At 41.2% G+C, this 21,937-nt stretch overlaps 2 protein-coding genes across 2 annotated transcripts in view; one reads left to right on the top strand and one right to left on the bottom strand.

Moving 5' to 3' along the window:
- The window catches only part of LOC140075656 (bile salt export pump-like), a 51,948-nt gene extending 36,033 nt beyond the window's left edge, over positions 1 to 15,915 (bottom strand). Inside the window, exons 1-15 of the mRNA XM_072121798.1 lie at positions 15,603 to 15,915; positions 10,375 to 10,470; positions 9,750 to 9,768; positions 9,597 to 9,635; positions 7,742 to 7,793; positions 7,056 to 7,294; positions 6,425 to 6,512; positions 5,988 to 6,121; positions 4,705 to 4,876; positions 4,485 to 4,609; positions 3,368 to 3,542; positions 1,949 to 2,062; positions 1,591 to 1,701; positions 935 to 1,060; positions 211 to 414 (exon numbers count right to left, since the gene is read on the bottom strand). Of these exons, the coding sequence (XP_071977899.1) occupies positions 211 to 414; positions 935 to 1,060; positions 1,591 to 1,701; positions 1,949 to 2,062; positions 3,368 to 3,542; positions 4,485 to 4,609; positions 4,705 to 4,876; positions 5,988 to 6,121; positions 6,425 to 6,512; positions 7,056 to 7,294; positions 7,742 to 7,793; positions 9,597 to 9,635; positions 9,750 to 9,768; positions 10,375 to 10,444 (1,668 nt within the window). The 5' untranslated portion in view covers positions 10,445 to 10,470; positions 15,603 to 15,915. The remainder of the gene's footprint in view (positions 1 to 210; positions 415 to 934; positions 1,061 to 1,590; positions 1,702 to 1,948; positions 2,063 to 3,367; positions 3,543 to 4,484; positions 4,610 to 4,704; positions 4,877 to 5,987; positions 6,122 to 6,424; positions 6,513 to 7,055; positions 7,295 to 7,741; positions 7,794 to 9,596; positions 9,636 to 9,749; positions 9,769 to 10,374; positions 10,471 to 15,602) is intronic.
- The window catches only part of LOC140075657 (dehydrogenase/reductase SDR family member 9-like), a 34,436-nt gene continuing 21,550 nt past the window's right edge, over positions 9,052 to 21,937 (top strand). Inside the window, exon 1 of the mRNA XM_072121802.1 lies at positions 9,052 to 9,115. The gene's annotated coding sequence lies outside the window, so the exon portion shown is untranslated. The remainder of the gene's footprint in view (positions 9,116 to 21,937) is intronic.

Below are 21,937 nucleotides of genomic sequence, written 5' to 3'. Positions count from 1 at the left end.
CAAGAACTTATCCATCCTATGGGATACTAAATCCTGATTATTTAATTGTTTGATCAATTACTGCAAATTAAAGGTAAACTATTTTGAGTAAAAAGAGAAAATTCTTACAGAGTTGGTTTGCCCACTTACCCCATAATACAGTATATACATTATCAATAAAAATGAAGGTCTAGAAGTATTTTGATGTAATTTGCACACAACAAATCTAACCTGTGGCAAGTCCATGATGAAGTTGTAGGCATTGGCTTCCTTTGCTGCTTTGATGATGTCATCCATAGTTGCGCTGTCCTTACCGAAACGAATATTCTCCGCAATTGTTGTAGCGAACAGGACCGGCTCTTGCTCCACTATACCAATGAGAGAGCGCAGCCACTGGATGTTTAAGGAGCGGATGTCATGTCCATCCAAGGTGACCTATTACATCCAGAATTAAAGGCAAGAATAACCAAGATGAGAAACAAAATCAAGAGGCAACACAAGTATCCCTGAACCCTCTTGTCAGGTACCTCCCTTCTGAGACTGTATTGTTATACAAGTTTGCACATATGTGTATGTTATGCACGTTATAGAATTTACCCATATACTATCTATATCAATTCCTTTTGTATTTCTAGATCTCTGCTTGCTGTCATTCATTGCATTACTTCCAGTTCATGTGATGTCCCACATGTCCATGGCTTCCTAAAAACCATAAGGCACTTATATTGAAAATAAATTGTGTAATAGTATTTACATAATGATTGATACTGTACAACACCTTTAAGGATAAAAATCCTACCTAACTTGCATCTGTATTGGGCACCACTGTGAACTATTGGCATTGTGGAGCCCACCACAACTGAAAAATCCAAAAATTGAAGCCACCCCCTGGCATAGTTACTCTATGTGCACTACAGGCCTGTAGTACCCTATAGTATATCTGGGCAGCACTCACCATTCCTTCATCAGGGTCATAGAAGCGTTGAATGAGTTGAATTGTGGTACTTTTTCCAGCTCCACTGGGTCCAACAAACGCTGTAGTCTCTCCAGACTTGATAATCATGTTTAATTTGTCTAAAATCTGCATAAAAATATAACATTTTAAAGTTTGTTTTGAAAATGGGTCATAAAAGGTTTAAAAAATTAAGCAAGTGCCCCTGACATTGGCACAAATGACTGCTGTGAACGGCTAAACATTACAGTCAGTGCCCTGTCACATATGTCCTTATAGGTGAAGTGACCTGCAACCTTATCTGTGTCCAAAATTCTGAGAAGTCTTCATGTTTATAAATATGCAAATTGTCATTTTGGTGCAATATGGGCAAGACGTCACCATTCAAAACTTCCCTTCCAGCCTTGAATGCTCCTCCTTTGAAAATGGGCATCAGGGGAGCATTGGACCACATGGTTACACCCATGTTGCATTGAAATGCACATTTGCGTGTAAATTAAGACAATTTTTTAAATTTTAGGGGATAGATTTTTTTCTCAAACAGAACCATGCTTGTGAGACAGGATGCCTTTCATACAAACTTGGAATATGAGGAGCTATAGCTAGCATAGGTAATCTAATGCAACAGCTATATGTCTAAAAGGTAAGGGGTAACATACCTTGACCTCTGGTCGGGATGGATAATGGAAAGAAATGTTATGAAATTCTATTTCTCCCTTGACCTTGTCCAGCTTGTAGCCGTCTTCAGACATGCAGTCAATTGTTGGCTCCTGCAACAAAATAAAATTCATGCATATTGGTTCCACGCACTGATATCTACATCTAGATAAATGATCTAGAATTGGATAATGACATGATTATGCATCCCCCACCTCCAGCTCTTTATAGATCATAGGATACATGTACAAACAATACCAGAGATTACAGAGTGATAACATTGTTATATGGAACTATAGGAGTGAGGGCCCTGCTCACAAGAGCTTGAGGAGGAAGGGGGGACACAGGAGGCGAACGTACTTTATCAATGGTCTCAAATATATTTGTAGCCGCGCCACGTCCTGATGCAAAAGCCTGAAGGCAAGGAGACGCTTGGCCAAGATTCAGAGCTCCGACCAACACCCCAAAAAACACCTAGAACATAAAAAAGTGATGTTACAATAATAAAATAATCTAATGCTAAAGCCACCACTACCTGAGGAGTGATTGTGACATTATTAATAGCCGGACTGCAGATAGGCTGCTGTTCTTACAAATTCAACAGTGAAAAAAAATGTACATTTTAATTAGACTCATATTAATATCCAAAGGGAGAAAAATGTATTAGAATTCATTCACATAATGAATACTCCGGGTAATAAGGTAATTTGCAAATAGCTATTATTAATGATTATCATTGTAAAGATATTCTTGTTATATCCTTCCCAGTTTAATCCAGTCCATTTCAAGTCTCCATGAAATTTACATTTATCTGGAATGTATTATTTGGTTTTGCTTAAAGGGATATCCCAATGCTTAGAAGAATGGCGGGGGCCTGACACCTGGTTTTATGAAGCAGTCACGGAGCTCCGATGAGTCCAGCAATGTTACATCCACCAGTCATATGCAGTTCAGTCCCACAAGTGAAAGAAGCTGGGCTGCAATACTATGAACAACCACTATTATGGCACTGCTTCTTAGTTGCTTATAAGGAGTCACATTCCTTATCCAAAGGCAGCATCTCCTTCTAACAGCAGGATAGGGGTGCTGGGTATAAAACACCCATCAATCTGTTATTAATCATCTTTATCATTCAACCCCAAAGTTCCCAACTCCAATCACTAAATGAATAAGCTGCTTAATTTGATCAAATGATTTGTACAAAGTCTTCCAAAAATGAATAATGAATCTATTTAATAGAATATAATTAGTATACAGGATGTATAAGAGCAGCAGAAAATTTTACTAATAATAATATTGCTTCTCCCCGATCCAGCATCTCCAATCCCTCGGCAGTTTTTCTTAACTTGTCTGCACCATGTGACCACACAGCAGCCAATCACCAACTACAAAAGTGATACCAGTGTGTATGTCATGTGACTACAGTGGAGTTTTGTGTGGCTTTCTCCACCTGTCACTATAGGGGGATTCATATATATTCACATCTTCTCCATGATGATGAGTGGAGCACCTACATTGTTGGACTGGCCCACCAGAGATTCGGAGGATCCGCAGGTGGGCTCAGGCTTGAACCCTTTTTCTAGACCCCAGAGATATGGTAAAAGACAACTTAATTTAGAGTCTAGTAAGGTCTATTTCCCCAGGGCTGGTAATGAGAGGGGCCTTAGAATTATGTAATCTCTATTTGAGCGCCTACAACTACATATAATGCCTGTTCCCATTATAAACTACTTTTCATTATTTTCCCCATTCGGAAATTTGTAAGAAATAACATTTTACCTGTAACAGGTTTCCAGGTGAATATTCTTCTTCTTCAAGAACCAGTTTGGATCCATACCAAAAGGCCAATGCGTAACACAGGAATATTATAAACCACATGTATCCAGTGAAAAATCCCATAATGACTCCTTTCCTTATCCCCCAGCGCTGAGCATACACAAGGTTCTTGTCATATCTGTGCAGATGCAACGGACATTAAAAGGATAAGGAGAATCATGAAACATCATAACCTTATAATAATCTATTAAGAAAAGTACAAGTCTACCATGTGGCATCCTGCCACACCTTATAATAGTATGGGGGGGGGGTAGAAAATTGGACTCACGGAGTGCCCGAGATAACCGTGCTCTGTAATTTCTGACACTCCTATATTATTGAATCAAGTAGTAGGGCATATAATCAATCAATATGTTCTGCTCCATGGATTAGTGAAAACTGGACCCTTCTTTTCTGGATTGTTAAGGGTCCCATTCTCATGATTGAGGGATTCTCAGCAGTTTGACCTTCACCGATCAGTTAATTATATCCAGAGCTGGATTATCGGTTGTGTTCCTGGGGCATGTGCCCTGGGGCCCTCACCAACTTCCTACTAAGAGGGGCCTTCACCAGCAATAATGTCTGAATTTAGCATGCCGTAGCACCAGCACTGAGGCAGTCAGCTCACAGCTAAACTCAAAAATTGATGTTGGTATCTCAGCGGCACACTCCGCAGTTACGTAACTAGTAGATAGTGAGCAGGAGACCACACCTATTCAGTAACATCACACTCCCAGTGGCACATTTGTAGTCGATAGTGAGCAGAAGGACGTTTATGTATGCTGTCTGGCGCTCCAAGCTGCTAATTATGCACACCCCCGCCACCTCCCTCGCCCATGCTAGGATAGCGAAGTGAAGTCAAGAGAGAGGCCTCTTGTGTGATGTCACCTCTCTCACCCATGTTCCCAGAATGGAAGAGGGAGGTTCGGGGGCGTGCATAAATAGCATCCCGAAGAGCTGGGCATCTTGTCTCTGCTCTCCTTGCTGCTAATTATAAGTCCCATTGAGTTCTATTTTATACTGTACATACAATGACGATTTCCCCCCATTAATTCCTTTATAAAGAGTCAGCGGTACAAACCTCTCAACTTCTTTCAGTTCTCCACCAAATGCTGCTACAGTTCTTATTCCAGATAGAACTTCATCCGCTACCGCCCCGGCTTTAGCATAGGCCAGTAATTCTCTTCCTGTTAGTTTTGCAACCGCCTTTAATGAAGGATAAATTTGGTAAATATTTACATAAAGAAATTTATGGATCAATGGAATAGTCAGTCCCTACTGTGTAGCAGAACATTTCTTACCAGGGCCATAAGGGCAGCACCAACACCAATGAGCGGGCTCACAGCTATAATCACCAAGGTCAACTTCCATCCATTAACAAATCCCAAAAGGAAGCCGAATATGAATGTTGTAAATCTCTGGACGAATATTCCCACCTGGTCAGCAATGGCATCGTTGATTTTGTTGATATCGCTAAAATAGAGAATACAATGGCCCACATTTATTAACCCCTTCCGGACTAAGCCATTTTAGTGCTTTAGGACCAAGCCTGATTTTTTCAAATCTTCCCTGTGTCACTATAAGAGGTTATAACTTTGTAACGCTTTGACATATCCAGGGTATTTAGAGATTTTTTTCTCGTCGCACATTGTAATTCAGAGTAAAATTTTAATGCGATTTTTAGTGTTTAGTTGTGGAAAAAAACAGAAATTTGGCAAAAATTTCTCAAAGTTCTAAATTTTCCACTAGACAGTCAAAGCACCCAAAACAACTTTATAACTAACTTTCCCAATTGTCTTCTTTACATTGGCATGGCTGTTATGCATCCTCTCTTTTTTTAGGTTGTTAGGAAGTTCAGAATTTTGGGCTGAAGGGCTCTAGGAGTTTAAACAGAACCCCTCTGTGCTCTAACTTTACAAGCTGCTACACTGTACACTTCCCTGACCTGAAACAAGAGATTGAGATTACATCAGGCAGAGTGAGGAAGTGCTGAGGGAGCTGAGGAGGAATGGGAGAAAGTGTAATATAATGTGAAGGTACAGCATTGAGGGGTTCTGGTAACGCTCCCCAGAGCCCTTTTGGTTCATTAGCATAATATTAAAAGTGCATTTTAGAAGGAAGGGGGCCATGGATCTATGAGTAAGTGTCCTCGGTTTATCATGTTTGAATTTGATGGTAGATTTTCTTTAAAGTGTACTTTACCATAAGCAAAGATAGAAACATCCTACTTTCTATCGGCTCCCTCGGCTTCAGACAGAGTTTGTTTCTCTGCTGTTTCTGCTCAACTCTCCCACTGAGAGAGAGGATTTTTGTTTCCACAGCTATATTAGCAATCTTCTTATATATTTTTATATTAATGACTATGCAATGTTTGGTGTGTTAGTCATCACTTAAAAAGGTCACAACAGAACATTGCTTTGAGAATGAGAAGATGCTGCATAGAGAAAACTAGGCTAAACCTTTACCTGAGTCTGTAACTGCGTCATTGTCCTATGTATAATCTCATGTCCATCAAATATTATACAGGATTTGTAATTTTGTATGTCTAAACTTCCTTCAATTGTCCCTACTTATAAGAACTCACTCGGACATCCTGGTGTTTAGTTCTCCGACTGAGGTGCAATCAAACCATCCGATCTCCATCCTCATCACTTTCCGGAAGTAAAGTTTCCTTATTCTCTGGATCTGTCGGGCAGCGGCTGTTACCCAAAAGGAAATCTGTGGTTGAGAATCATTAGAAAAGAACTGATTATTCAGATCTCAGTAAAATGTTTCTACACTAGTATTAAAAAGGAAGAATTTGGTATAGGCAGATGTTGTAAAATTTGCAGAGAGAAAGGAACACAGCAGTGTGAGGACAAGTCCCACACCAGAGAAGCTACAGTCTTAGAATATAAATCCATCCACAGTTCTGCTGGTACAAACTAAAGTATGATACCACAGATCTCCAGGGCCAATACCTAACATGATAGACTGCTGACAGATACCTTTTGGGGGTTACCTACTATTTTGGACACTCACTTGCATGTATCCAAGAATAAGCACAGCACACCCAATGCCTCCATAATAAGCAGCAAATCGAGTCATTTCCTTTTCAATATCCAGCATACTGTGAGAAAATAAAGAAATAAGTTAGACATCACACACTGTTATCTGTTAGCGTTCAATGCAAGAGTTAAGTAAGTGGCCATTAAAGGGAACTTGTCACAAGGAATGTCATTTGTAGCTAGTGACAGGTTCCAATAGCGTGTGCTATGCTGATCTTTAAAATGCCTTTGTCAGCATTCTGAATCATTTCAGTAGTTTATATAAGTTTAATGAGCATTACTTGTCTCCCTTCCAGCAGAATGCGGTAAGTCCCAGGAAAGGAGGCAGCTGCAGCCTATGTGTGCATGTGCCTGTGTCTCAATTGCCTCCCCCACCCCCCGGCCACTTTCCGGGGGGATAGGGAAGGTGTGGAGGAGCAGAAGAATACAGGAGAGACATAGGCACAGACAGTCTTTAGCTGCCTCCTCCCTGGGACTCACCACATGCTGCTGGCAGGGAGCCAGGTAATGTGAATTCATTTATATAAAGTAATGAAATTATTCTGACAGAAAAATCACATTACTCGTTTCACTTTTCAATTCATAGCTTTAATATGATCTCTTACCCGCAGCTTATAGTATCGTTATTTTCAAAGTGGTAGGAGCCATTGATCCACATGATGGTGTTGTTTATGCAGGTCTTGTTGGGATCCCGGAGCTCTTGCAGCTCAATATCGTACAATATGAATGTGTCAATCATGATTCCAAAGACTAGCAACATACACGGCTGAGCTGCACCATGGATCACTGCTGCAAGGCCACCAAACACCATCAACCAATTCTCTGAGCAAGAGGCGAACCGGAACTGGAAACACATGACAAATTCAAATGTTGCAATCTGCTATCTATCTGTCTCATGTTTATATGTATAATTGAGAGTGCCGAGGCTCGTTCCAGGTATGCCAAACAAGGCAGTGGCTTAGGGCCCCTGTTTCCAGAAGAAATATGAAAGAACCTCCTGGAGCAACCTGAGATTAAAGAAAGTCAACCTTCACTGCCCCGGACCACCACTTATTATGCCCTTTACGATGTAAAAAGTATGATCAAAACATCTGCATATTTTTTTCCCACACAGCCTTATGTGCCCCCCCCCCTCCCCCCAGCAGCTCTGGGCCCTGGCACTTGCCCGGGTATACCAAAAGCAAGAGCTGGCGCCGGCCGTGATGAGTGGTAATTCACTTATGAGTAGGTAATCTACAGCTTGACATTTCTATTTATTGAAGAACTGAGTCAGTCTACAGCACACACTTACCAGCTGGAAGAAGCTGACACGGATGCTGTCTCCTTTATCATTGCCCTTAGCCCTTCAAAACAAAGAACCTTCTATTATGGATTATAAAGATAAATCAGGAACTAGATGGATATTACTGGATAACACATTAGCTATGAGATCACCAAAGTCATGTAGGAGGCCACTTAAAGGGAACCTGTCATCAGCCATTGGTACAATCAAACATTACCAGTATATTGTAAATAGCATAACAACTTCTGGTTTTTGTTTCTTTCACTGTCCAGTGTGGTGGTATCATCCAGAAAGTCAACTCTGAATTGAGATGGAAATTGGTTGTATAAAGTCAAGGAGGTAAAGAATTTAACACTGTAGTCAAGATGGGGAGCTCTCAACGCCTCCTCCTCTGTGATTGACATCATGCATCAGACTTCAAGAGATCTGGTTAGTGATGTCTCTGGATGCAGGACCATCAATTACAGTGAAGGGGGCTTTCTGAGGAATAGAGAGATCTTGACTTCAGTGTTAATATCTCCGCCTCATTGACTTTATACAGCCCTTGGGTTCATTAGCATCATTTTAAAAGTTGATTGAGTTAAAGGAAGGAGGCCATAAATAATATAAGGAGGTTACTACAGTCTCGGTGCTTGGATCTATGAGTAAGTGCCCCTGGTTTATCATTATGGATTTTGATGTGAGATTTATTTAATAAGATATGGTTTGAAATCTAGTCATATGTATTGGCAATTAAAAGCACCTCTCACGTCTCCAGACATATGTACGTTTTAGTAAATAATTTCATTGCCCTTAAAATAACAATTTTGGAACTTATTTCCTAACTAGCTGTGGCCTCCCGCGTTGCTCTACATAGTAAATAACTGCTCTTCAATGGGATAAAAAGTAAGATTTTATATCAATATCTATCTAACTCTATATATATAGCAGGAAGCAGGCAGCACCACAACAGATATGGTCAAACAAAGGGGCTTTATTCACTCATTTCAGCTAATCATTGTGTTCGTCTCTCTGTCTCTCTCTGTCTGCCACTCTCTCTGTCACTCCATTTCCCTCTGGCTGTCTCTCTATTTGTCTGTCTCTGTCTATTTCTCTCTGTTTATTTCTCTCTGTCTCTCTTTAACTGTCTGTGTCTCTCTCTGTATCTCTCTGTCTCTTTTTCAATGTCTCTCTCTCTCTGTCTCTTATCATAAGTCTCTTAGAGCAGAACTGTTCTCATTGCCCATGACAACCAATCAGAGCTCGGTTTTCATTTCCCCACAGCTGTTTATAAAATAAAAGCTGAGTTCTGATTGGTTTCCATGAGCAACAAGTACAGTTTTACCTCAGAAACTTGATGATAAATGTCCCCCGCGTGGATATTATCATACGGAGATTACTTTGGTAGTGCCTGTTCGTCTTTTGTTTTGTTAAATGTCCCCCACAGCTGTATATCTGTCTGTCTGTCTCTATTCATATTACCTCATACACAAGCCGTCTTACATGTGAGGTAATCAAAGCTCAGAGCTAATATAAATGACCTGAAGCAAAATTACCATAGCACAATACCATGGCTTACTACCATAGCAGCATTAGACAATGGGTCCTGTATATGGCGGTAACTAAATGTATTTTGGAAAGCATGAGGTGAAAATTTTGGCTTAAAACCTAGTTTTAAGTAGTAGGTAAAGAAAGGGAATTAAACTTCTTATGGAATTTGCTTTTGCAGGGGAATTAAGCCTTAAAGGTCATACATTCTCCACTGGGGATTCTGGATAAGGAATATGCAAATAGGTTTTCCAAATAAGATGTCCACAAACCTTAATCATTCATACATACAGCAGTCAGCTGAGGTGTATTCTATACATTAGACAGTGTTACTTACTCTGCATTTTTGGAGGATGTCTTGCCATTTTCATATTTCCTATTAAGAGGAGATAAATGTTGATCTTAAGCATCACATTCAGTATAGTGTTATAGGGTAACACCACATAGATTATATAGATTATAATGTGTATGATCAGAAACAAATACTTACGTTGTGTTTTTCAGGTTATCTGTAATGACAATAGCACATTGTTATATTTTATATATAAAAAGGAATATTAACATAGTAACAGTCAGAGTGTAAGCTGCAATACCAAACACAGCCTATGGAGAAGGAAGGCGCTATTTCAAAAACCTTTGACTGACAATGCCCTGCTCCCACTTTGAAAATTGGCAACGTGAAGTTGCATAAAGTAGGTTGTCAACATCAGATTTAGGTGTCCGGCACTTAGGACCCAAACAATCAGCTAATTCCAAAATTATTATATAATTTAATAGTACAGAAAATTAAAAGAGAAAAATGATAATTTCTAAAATTATCTTGCTATTTTTCTCTCCCTACATCTCCCTGAAAAATTTAGGTCATCTCCAAGGTGAACTGTCAGCTTGCAGATGTATCAGATTACAGTTTCCCATAGTATTCTATTGACAGGGAGCTGCAGAGGAGGGAGAAGGGAACCAGTGTATAAATGATAGGCAGAAAGCTCGTGAGCTCCATCTAGTGGCGGCCCCACACAGTCAGAATTTTATTATATAACTCCATGCAGCAGGTTATAAGGTAAATTAAAGATGGATTTCCATATGAGTAAATGTAACTACATCTCCATGTACTATACCTGTTTCATCCGACTCAAATGATGAATTCTCATGCCCAAGTTTCTTGATGCTCTTGAGAGTTACTGACATGGTTCCTTCCTCTTCTGGTTCAGGCCCTGCAAATTGATATTGTTAATGTATCTTATATCTAATTATTATGATACATGAATCAATTTCTGTTTTGTAAGCAAAAATGTAAAAGACAGCAAATAAGCTATAAATGTCCACAGTCAGTTATTCCGATTAATTTACCAGTTTATGTATTTCTATGCAATAATATTGATATGACATTTACTAGGCAAGACAAAGATTCTGTTAAATTTTGTAATTTGTTGGTAATAAAAAGTTCTTAAAGGGATTTTGTAGGCTTATCCTGATCATAGTGCAGCACCTGTAGGTGCCATTACTTAAGGTTCCCGCTCATGTGACATCCCATGCAATGCCAAGCACAGCCACTATACCTTGTATGGCGCTATACTTGGTTTAAAGCCCACTCATCAACTTAATATTGATATAAATATGCCATTAATTTCATAATCCCTAAAAATCTTTTCAAATAACTAAAAAGTAAGAAAAAGTCTCCCAAAAAGTCTCCCACACAGCCCAATCAATATGTGGCTGCACATAGACGTGTAGCTTATCATCCTGTGACATAATATCACATAACAGTATTCTCACCATAAACATACAGATGTGTCCTTGCCTACCTTTGCTCTTTTGGACATGTTCACACATCTGTGTCATGAAATGAGCTGCCTTTCATGATACAACAGTTATTTCATGTGTTTCTACATGTGGCTACCTAGACATAGGGGGGATTTCATTAATGCATCTGCGCCAGATTTCTGGCAGATTTGCGGCATATTAAACAGTCTAAACTGTTTTCCAACACATTTATTAAGGCTAGAAACAAGATTTTTGGTGTCATAAAACTTCCAGTTTTCATCCAACTTGCTAGCTACAGAACCAGAGATACAGTTAAAAAAAAAGTGTGAGAATTGGAGTTCACATCTCAAGGGATGTGTTTATGTGTTTTTATTATTCATAGAACCACAAACCTGATGCAATCTAAAAGATTAGCTTCTCATCTTTAATATCACACCAAAACATGTTTCCAGGTGCTACAGAACCAAAGAAATGGGAACCGGAAGTGACACTTCCCCTGCACGCTCTAAAATTTTCTCATCTATGGTTAAATATGACTCTTCTCTGCTTATTTGCACATGACTTAGTCGCAAATTTTGCAGAAAAGAGGGAGTACTAGAAAGGACATTTCATACTCTAATCGAGGGGCTAGTAGTTTCGGTTAAATCCGATGACAGGTTCTCTTTTTTTATACAAACAGTTCCACATCCTTCCCTTTGCAATTCTAAAGATTTACATACCTATTATGAGGGGACAACATTAGCATAGATATTGTCTAATGAGTTATAGACATGTAAATGTAAATTTAGTTACAGGCACTGATTTTTCATGAATTCAGCTCCATACAATATTGTGACATTCTGAAATAACCCACAACAAGCTGCAACTCAAAACACAACCACTAGATGGCAAAACGTGGACAACTTTTTTTTACAAGTTTGTATTCAGATATTGTTCAACTTTGACATTGGGGTCACGTTGTAGTCCACTAATGTGCGTGAAATTCTTGTTAATTAGATTCTATGATGTTCATGCACTCGCTAATCCCCCATTTTATACATTAGAGCACATTTACTTACCTGGTCCAGACATGATCTCGGGGTGCGTTGTCCGACGAGGATTCGGGTCTGCCGGCATTCACAAAGATCGTGCAACCGATTTCCTGCAGGTGTCGCTGCTGCGCCGAGGTCCGCCGGAGTTCACCTTCTTCTTCCCGGTGCATGTAAGTGCTTTATCTTGCGACACAAATTGTTTTTAAATTCCGCTGTTTTTCCGAATCTGACGGTTGTCCGACGGCCCACCCCTCGATTTCTGTCGCGTGAAAGCCGGTGCCGATGCGCCAAAATCCGATCGTGTGTGCCAAAATCCCAGGGCAAAACGGAAATAATCGAGAAACCCGATGAAAGTGCGGCGTTCGGACCCTTAGTAAATGAGCCCCATTGTGTTCATACATCATTGAGTCACATTTCTTTCCTCTGACCTGCCATACTTAGGTTGTACCAGACAAGTGAATAAGGGACAGGGTCCGCTGAGGGTGCACATGATCCTGATGGCTCCTGACCAGAAACACAGTGTCCCTGGTGTTTGCACTAAAAAAAAATCACAACTATAAGGACTTTGTCTACTTTATCAAAGTCAATACAGGCAGTCCCCGGGTTACATACAAGATAGGGACTGTAGGTTTGTTCTTAAGTTGAATTTGTATGTAAGTCGAAACTGTATATTTTATCATTGTAGTTCCCGACAATTTTTTTTTTTGCCCCAGTGACAATTGGAGTTTCAAATTTTTTTGCTGTAATAGGACCAAGAATTATCAATAAAGCTTAATTGCAGACAATTTTAAGCTGATTATTGCAATCTGGGACTATTTTAAAGCATCCAGAGAGCTTCACCAGAGGTCACAGTGGGCAGAGGGGTCCGTCTGTAACTATGGGTTGTCTGTAAGTCGGGTGTCCTTAAGTAGGGGACCGCCTGTACATGATACAATTTTTAGGTTTTCAGAAAAAAATGGATTCATAAAGAACAGACAGAAGCTTCAAACTAAGATTTCCAAATTAAAAGCTCTGAAAGGACATTTATGTCAATAATTTGCTATGTTACTCATATAAAATTTCGTAATTTTTGTGCCCATGTGTTTCTCTTGGTGCTGCTACTATTCTAGACACAATCAAGCTCCTTCCTATCTGACAACTGTGTTACTTCCCTTGAAGAAAAAGTCTCCGTTATACTTCTAACTACTGCTCCTTTCCCGACAAGCAGGTCAGAAACCAGTTCCTATTGGCTGTTTAGAAATGAATCATGTAGAGACATGGTGGTTTGAATAATAATTGAAGATATGTGATCACGTATCATAGCTCATCAGGTCGACATGCACATTGCTATACTCTTTGAATGGTAGGTGGCGCTATACTATGTCATTATGCTTACATTGTTATAAAACGTTCAATTTAATGTGAAATTTAAAGGTAAACAACCACTTGTACTTATACTTAGATGGTAGATGTTCTGCATGAATTGCATTATGAAGAGAAAAAAGATGAATAAGGTGCAATATATTGTTGTAGTGTATGTTAGATCTTTGAGTAACAAGAGACACTAATCAAAATTGGACCAAATAAAACCTCTCATCCATAGGTGGAAACCATAAGAGCCAAAAAGTGCAATTATATATCCCTAGCAATGCATATGGAGAGTTTGAAGTGCACCGATTCACTGATTTCATAACCAGCTGGAAATTTTAAATGCAACAATATAAATAATATTGATAATAATTGTGATAAAAATAATGGTAACAATAGTTCTAAAAATTCTATGTAATTCTATGCTATATAATAATTATTCCATTCCCTTATAAAAGAATGGCTGGACCATTATAAAAGCTCTTATACCTCTTGTGTCATCCCCTCATCCTCATAGGCTGTAAGCTCTTGTGTCACCCACTCATCCTCATAGACTGTAAGCTCTTGTGTCACCCCCTCATTCTCATAGACTGTAAGCTCTTGTGTCACCCCCTTATTCTCATAGACTGTAAGCTCTTGTGTCACCCCCTCATCCTCATAGAGTGTAAGCTCTTGTGTCACCCCCTCATCCTTATAGACTGTAAGCTCTTGTGTCACTCCTTCATCCTCATAGACTGTAAGCTCTTGTGTCACCCCCTCATCCTCATAGACTGTAAGCTCTTGTGTCACCCCCTCATCCTCATAGATGTTTATACTCTGTATTGTCTTATTTTATTTGTATATGCCCCTATGATTTGTAAAGCAGTACAGAATATGATGGCGCTATATAAATAAAGATTATTACTATGGAAAACATATTAGTAATAATAAGGATATTAATAATAATAATTATATAAAATGTAGTAATAATAATAATTATAATGGAAAATGTAATAATACCCTGTTTCCCCGAAAATAAGACAGTGTCTTATATTAATTTTTGCTCCTTAAGAGGCACTAGGTCTTATTTTCAGGGGATGTCTTATTTTTTCATAAACAAGAATTTACATTTATTGGTGAACAGAAAAATCAACTTCTAAAACATCCTTATAACTCTCCAAACTCTGAACTATTGGATTATTTGGCCCCAATCTCTCATGTTTAGCAATAGCACTTATTTGTCCTGCAACAGTCAGTAATTTTATTCTGCAATTCTTCACCCATGTGACAACCCTGTTGTAGCATCTAAAAAATCTACAAGTATTAATGTACGGCTTGGGGGGAGATGTAGCAATGTCTGCCACTAGGTCTTATTTTAGGGGAGGCCTTATATTTCTAAGATTGAACAAAATTGTACTAGGTCTTACTTTCGGGGATGTCCTATTTTAGGAGAAACAGGGTATGAAGAGGAATAATAATAATAATAATAATAATAATAATATAATTCTATTGCTCCTAATATTAATCTATATTATGTCTATTTTCTTTTTGTTAATGAACCCCATTAACACAGATATTGTGAATGATTCCAACATATGTTCCAGACTGCTTATATGAAGACCATAGACAAATCCCCATAAACACATAGGGGGTTATTTATCATTGGTTTTCCAGGGCTTTTTGGCATAAAAAAGTCTCAAAGTAGTCACATTGAGGGTTTTTGAGACTTTTCACTGCTAAAAATGCTCACAGGACTATTTACACCTCTTCATTAATCTGGCCTAAACATAGAACTACTGCTAGTGCAACAATGTGCAAAGCGAGATTCATGGCTTGAGACTTTTGCAAAAAGTCTCATAAAAAGTTCCAAAGTTACTCCAGTCCCCTGCTGGTCTATGTGCTGAGACTTTTTATGCATTTTGAGACTTTTTTGGGACTTTAAAAAAAAATCAAAGATATAAGAACATTTATTAAAGGGCCAAAGCCACTTTAATGGATCTGATGGGCAGCAGAGCTCCAAAATTAGACTGTCCCAAGTAGCCTCCTAATGATAAATAACCGCCATAAGCATTATGCGTAAATAATCCCAAACTCCTGCTTAAACGAATGGCCTAAGCAAATTTCTATAGATATCTCTAATAGACATTTCTATTCTGCAGTTATAAGTAATATCTATAGTAAAAAAAAAAAGGCAAAAGAATTAATAAAATATAATAGTAAGTTACCTGCACTATAATCCAATCCAGGCTCCAATAAGAGAAATGATATGTTAGATGGAGAGCAGCGTGTCCATAGCCGTGTGCAGGACTCAGAGTGACAGCGCTGTATTAAGAAGTGAAGCTTTAAAGGGAATACTTGGTGTTTGCAGAAAGGTAAATGGCCGGGCGAACGCCTCTCCGATAGTTCATTGACTCTTCTGCTTATGGGGTGAAAACCACTGTATGTATATTAGGAATTGGTTATAGATTTCCAGCCGCGCTCCTTTCCTTGTACCAAGTTCACGTCAGACAAGACACATCTACTTATCCAAAAATGAGTTCTGTTGGAGTGAACAAAAAATTTTGACAATGACCTTGCTTCCATTGCCCCAGCTGTAGTAATGAACACAAAAGCGTGACCTTCACTGGGTTCATCTAGGACGGTAGAGAAAGAAGTGAACTTACCTGACAGCCGGAATCAGCTGGAGTTTTATTTCCCATGTTACTGCCATGAAAAGTTGGGATTCACCCCATGAGGCTGTTAGAGGGCTTGTCTTCAAGAAGTGTGAAGGTTTAAAGGACTTTTTCACTTTGGACAATCCCTGGTGCATAGAAGTGTTTTTCAATCAGCTAAAATTTGGTGATTAAAAAAATAAGTTATGTAGATAATAGAGATAATAGGCAAGTCTTTCAGAGAGAAAGAAAGGTGAAGTGGCCCAAAAAATTAGGAACAAGGGATTTCCTCTATTAACTTAAGATTCTACTCTGGAAAATCGACCCGAAATATATAAATTTCAAGTTATGGTAGTAGTCAGAGTTGAAGAGATAGTACCAACCTATTCACAAATTAGGGGATAGATATTTTAGGGGGTTCATCCTCAAGGCCAGATTGAGGGAAGGCCTTATTTTCCTGCCAACTCAAGATATTTTAAAGGGGATTGCAGAACTGGACTCCCTTTATCAGATTTGGTGGGGGGCTCACAGCAGTAGGAATTCCCAGTCAGTTACCAGATAGCTATTCCTAATCCTGTAGATAAAATAAAGATAGTAATAACTCTGAAAAGCTTTCAAAATGAAATAATAATAATAATAATAATAATTATTATTATTATTATTATTATTATTATTATTATTATTATTATTATTATTATGAAATATAAAGGGCCTCTCCTTAGGATAAATCAGCAAAAGAGCCAACATTTGATTTGGTGCATTGGCTGTGGTAGCCCAGGTGCATTTGGGCCGACATGGTGTCTCTTCCTCATTTCAACAGATTTGGACTATCTAATACATAAAGCTAAAAAAATGTGTATGTGTATGTACGTCCGCTAAATAAATCTGCATCATCGCATTTACAAACACCAAATTTTGCATAGTCACTTTCTGTGACTCAGGGAATGTAATAGACATAGACATAGGTTTTGAGCCAAATTTTTCATCCTGCGCTTTCCAAAATATACTTATTAACCCCCGCTTACAGAAGCCATCGTCTGCTGCTGCTGTGGCAGCTAGAATTGGTTTCCGTGATTGGTTGCTATTCTTCCACAGGTCATTAATATGAGCTCTGAGCTTTGATTAGTTAGTCAGAGAGACAGACAGGGAGAGTGAGCGAGTGAGATACAGTGAGACAGACAGGGAGAGTGAGCAAGTGAGATACAGAGAGACAGGCAGGGAGAGTAACAGAGAAACAAGCAGGGAGAGTGAGTGACAGAAAGACAGGCAAGAAGCGTGAGTGAGTTACAGAGAGAATATCAGGGAGAGTGAGAGACAGACAGGCAGAAGAGTGAGTTAATGACAGAGAGACAGGCAGGAAGTTTGAGTGACAGAGAGACAGGCAGGGAGAGTGAGGGACAGAGAGATAAGGTACGGAGAGTGAGTGACACAGAGACAGGCAGGGAGAGTGAGTGAGCGATGTGCAGGGAAGTGAGTGAGAGACAGGCAGAGAAAATAGAGGCGCACACAATATGATGTCAGAAAGGTGAGTACAGAGATTTTTTTCTTAGACTCGAGTACAAGCCAAGTAAGGGTTTTCAGCACATTTTTTTGTGCTGAAAAACTCAGCTTATACTTGAGTATATATGGTATGCCAATTCCGCCCCATATCAAGACATGCATGCAAAACCCTTGATATATTGGAAAACAAATCACAGCCTCAGTAGATATATCCAATGTCTTACTTTGAGACTATGTTGCCCCTGATGGATTGTAATTTATACACTGGAGATCAAAATTAGAGAACAATGTGAAATAGCGCTGAATCAAAAACTTAAAAAAATATGCCCACCTATGACAGATAGAATCAATGAAATTGTTAGATAAAAATTAACCTTTATTGGAATGTATTAAAATAAAGATTGTACTAAATAGACTCATAGACAAAGGAACAATATTCCTTGCTATTTCAATTAGTTATGTTTAGAGATGAGCGAACATGCTCGTCCGAGCTTGATGCTCGGTCGAGCATTAGGGTACTCGAAACTGCTCGTTGCTCGGACGAATACTTCGCCCGCTCGAGAAAATGGCAGCTCCCGCCGTTTTGCTTTTTGGCGGCCAGAAACAGAGCCAATCACAAGCCAGGAGACTCTGCACTCCACCCAGCATGACGTGGTACCCTTACACGTCGATAGCAGTGGTTGGCTGGCCAGATCAGGTGACCCTGGAATAGACTAGCCCCTGCCTGCGCTGCTCGGATCATTCTGTGTCTGGATGCCGCTAGGGAGAGAGCTGCTGCTGGTCAGGGAAAGCGTTAGGGTGTTCTATTAGCTTACTGTTAGGCAGGAGTGATTCTCAAAGAACCCAACAGCCCTTCTTAGGGCTACAATAACGTTCTACTTTTTTTTATTTTAATTTGCATCTGGTACCATTTTGTGAGGAATTAGCAGGGGGACTTGCTACCGTTGTGTTTAGCTCTTAGTGGCACACATATCCATAGCAAAGACCGAAGTGGGAAAATTTAGTAGGGGTTGGATTTCAATTAGGCACTAACTCAGTGTCATCTCATCTGGCATAGTAGTGTGCTTTGATACTTGGCTAGAAAATAGCCATAGGACAATACAAAGAGCTTACTTACGCCTACAGTAGCGTTCTATATATTTGATTTCTGGTTGATCTGCTGGTGGCTGTACTTTCTGCAGTGCATGTACTAGCCAATTCTGAGCAATTTGTAGTGAGACTTGCGACCGCTGTGTTCTGCGCTTAGTGACGCACATATCCATAGCAAAGACCGAAGTGGGAAAATTTAGTAGGGGTTGGATTTCAATTAGGCACTAACTCAGTGTCATCTCATCTGGCATAGTAGTGTGCTTTGATACTTGGCTAGAAAATAGCCATAGGAGAATACAAAGAGCTTACTTACGCCTACAGTAGCGTTCTATATATTTGATTTCTGGTTGATCTGCTGGTGGCTGTACTTTCTGCAGTGCATGTACTAGCCAATTCTGAGCAATTTGTAGTGAGACTTGCGACCGCTGTGTTCTGCGCTTAGTGACGCACATATCCATAGCAAAGACCGAAGTGGGAAAATTTAGTAGGGGTTGGATTTCAATTAGGCACTAACTCAGTGTCATCTCATCTGGCATAGTAGTGTGCTTTGATACTTGGCTAGAAAATAGCCATAGGAGAATACAAAGAGCTTACTTACGCCTACAGTAGCGTTCTATATATTTGATTTCTGGTTGATCTGCTGGTGGCTGTACTTTCTGCAGTGCATGTACTAGCCAATTCTGAGCAATTTGTAGTGAGACTTGCGACCGCTGTGTTCTGCGCTTAGTGACGCACATATCCATAGCAAAGACCGAAGTGGGAAAATTTAGTAGGGGTTGGATTTCAATTAGGCACTAACTCAGTGTCATCTCATCTGGCATAGTAGTGTGCTTTGATACTTGGCTAGAAAATAGCCATAGGAGAATACAAAGAGCTTACTTACGCCTACAGTAGCGTTCTATATATTTGATTTCTGGTTGATCTGCTGGTGGCTGTACTTTCTGCAGTGCATGTACTAGCCAATTCTGAGCAATTTGTAGTGAGACTTGCGACCGCTGTGTTCTGCGCTTAGTGACGCACATATCCATAGCAAAGACCGAAGTGGGAAAATTTAGTAGGGGTTGGATTTCAATTAGGCACTAACTCAGTGTCATCTCATCTGGCATAGTAGTGTGCTTTGATACTTGGCTAGAAAATAGCCATAGCAATAGGATAGCATTGTTTGGTTTTAAAAACTCAAAAAAAAACAAAAAACACAAAAAAAAACAAAAAACACAAAAAAAAACAAAAAAAAGTTAAAAAAAAAATAAAGTTATAACTCTCATTTTAAAAATGTTTAACCCGAGGGCTAGGGGTAGAGGACGAGGGCGGGGACGTGGGCGTCCAACTACTGCAGGGGTCAGAGGCCGTGGTCCTGGGCGGGGTGAGAAACCACCTGCTGATGAGGGAGCAGGGGAACGCCGCAGAGCTACACTCCCTAGGTTCATGTCTGAAGTTACTGGGACTCGTGGTAGAGCACTGTTGAGGCCAGAACAGTGCGAACAGGTGATGTCGTGGATTGCTGACAATGCTTCGAGCAATTTGTCCACCACCAGTCAGTCTTCCACGCAGTCCACCCATGTCACCGAAATCGCCACTCCTCCAGCTCCTGCACCTCAGCCTCCTCCCCCCCAGTCTGCCCCCTCCCAGGAAAATTTGGCATTTGAACCGGCATACTCTGAGGAACTGTTTTCTGGACCCTTCCCACAGTCACAAACCACTTGTCCGGTTGCTGCTGAGCAATTTTCCGATGCCCAGGTTTTCCACCAGTCACAGTCTGTGGGTGATGATGACCTTCTTGACGTAGTGGAAGTGTGTAAAGAGGTGTCCGACGATGAGGAGACACGGTTGTCAGACAGTGGGGAAGTTGTTGTCAGGGCAGGAAGTCCGAGGGGGGAGCAGACTGAGGGATCGGAGGATGATGAGGTGACAGACCCAAGCTGGGTTGAGAGGCCGGGTGAACACAGTGCTTCTGAGACGGAGGAGAGTCCTCGACCAGAACAGGTTGGAAGAGGCAGTGGTGGGGCCAGACGGAGAGGCAGGGCCAGAGCTGGTGCATCAGCGCCAAATGTGTCAACTAGTGAAGCTCCCGTGGCGAGGGCTCTTGCGGCGAGGGCTAGATCTTCAGAAGTCTGGAGGTTCTTTAAGGAAACACCGGATGACCGACGGACTGTGGTGTGCAACATTTGCCAAACCAGGCTCAGCAGGGGTTCCACCACTACTAGCTTAACTACCACCAGTATGCGCAGGCATATGAATGCTAAACACCCCACTCAGTGGCAACAAGCCCGTTCACCTCCGGCCGTGCACACCACTGCTCCTTCCCCTGTGTCAGCTGCTAGTCAGCCCCCTGCCCAGGACCCTGCCACAAAAACCCCATCGTCGCCTCCACGATCCTCCACAGCATCCACCAGCGTTCAGCTCTCCATACCCCAGACGCTGGAGCGGAAACGCAAATATAGTGCAACCCACCCGCACGCCCAAGCCCTTAATGTGCACATCTCCAGATTGCTTAGCCTGGAGATGCTGCCCTATAGGCTAGTAGAGACCGAGGCCTTTCGCAACCTCATGGCGGCGGCCGCCCCTCGGTATTCGGTCCCCAGCCGCCACTACTTTTCCCGATGTGCCGTCCCAGCCCTGCACCAGCACGTGTCAGACAACATCATCCGTGCCCTGACCAACGCCGTTTCTGACAAGGTCCACCTGACCACGGACACGTGGACGAGTGCTGCCGGGCAGGGCCACTATATATCGCTGACGGCACATTGGGTTAACTTGGTGGAGGCTGGGACCGAGTCTGACCCTGGGGCTGCTCATATACTGCCGACGCCGAGGATTGCGGGGCCTACCCCGGTCCAGGTGTTTCAGGCCTACTATGCCTCCTCCTCCTCCCACCCCTCCTCCACCTCCTCCTCCGAACTACCATCCGTGGGCACGGCGCCATCAGTCGGTAGCTCTAGGCACAGCAGCAGTGCCGTCGCTAAGCGACAGCAGGCGGTGCTCAAACTGCTGAGCCTAGGCGACAAAAGGCACACCGCCCAAGAGCTATTACAGGGCATCACGGCGCAGACTGATCTGTGGCTGGCACCGCTGAACCTCAAGCCGGGAATGGTTGTGTGTGACAACGGCCGTAACCTGGTGGCGGCTCTGCAACTCGGCAGACTGACACATGTGCCATGCCTGGCCCATGTGTTAAATCTGATAGTTCAGCGTTTCCTCAAGACATACCCCAATCTGTCTGATTTGCTCACGAAGGTGCGCCGCATCTGTGCGCATTTCAGGAAGTCCAGCCCAGATGCTGCCACTCTCAGGGCAGCGCAGCGCCGCCTCCAACTGCCCGC

This window comes from Engystomops pustulosus, chromosome 8 (assembly GCF_040894005.1).
Source record: "Engystomops pustulosus chromosome 8, aEngPut4.maternal, whole genome shotgun sequence".
Lineage (NCBI taxonomy): Eukaryota > Metazoa > Chordata > Amphibia > Anura > Leptodactylidae > Engystomops > Engystomops pustulosus.
The sequence above is the reverse complement of the archived record's forward strand: the minus strand, read 5'-3'. Positions and strand labels throughout refer to the sequence as shown.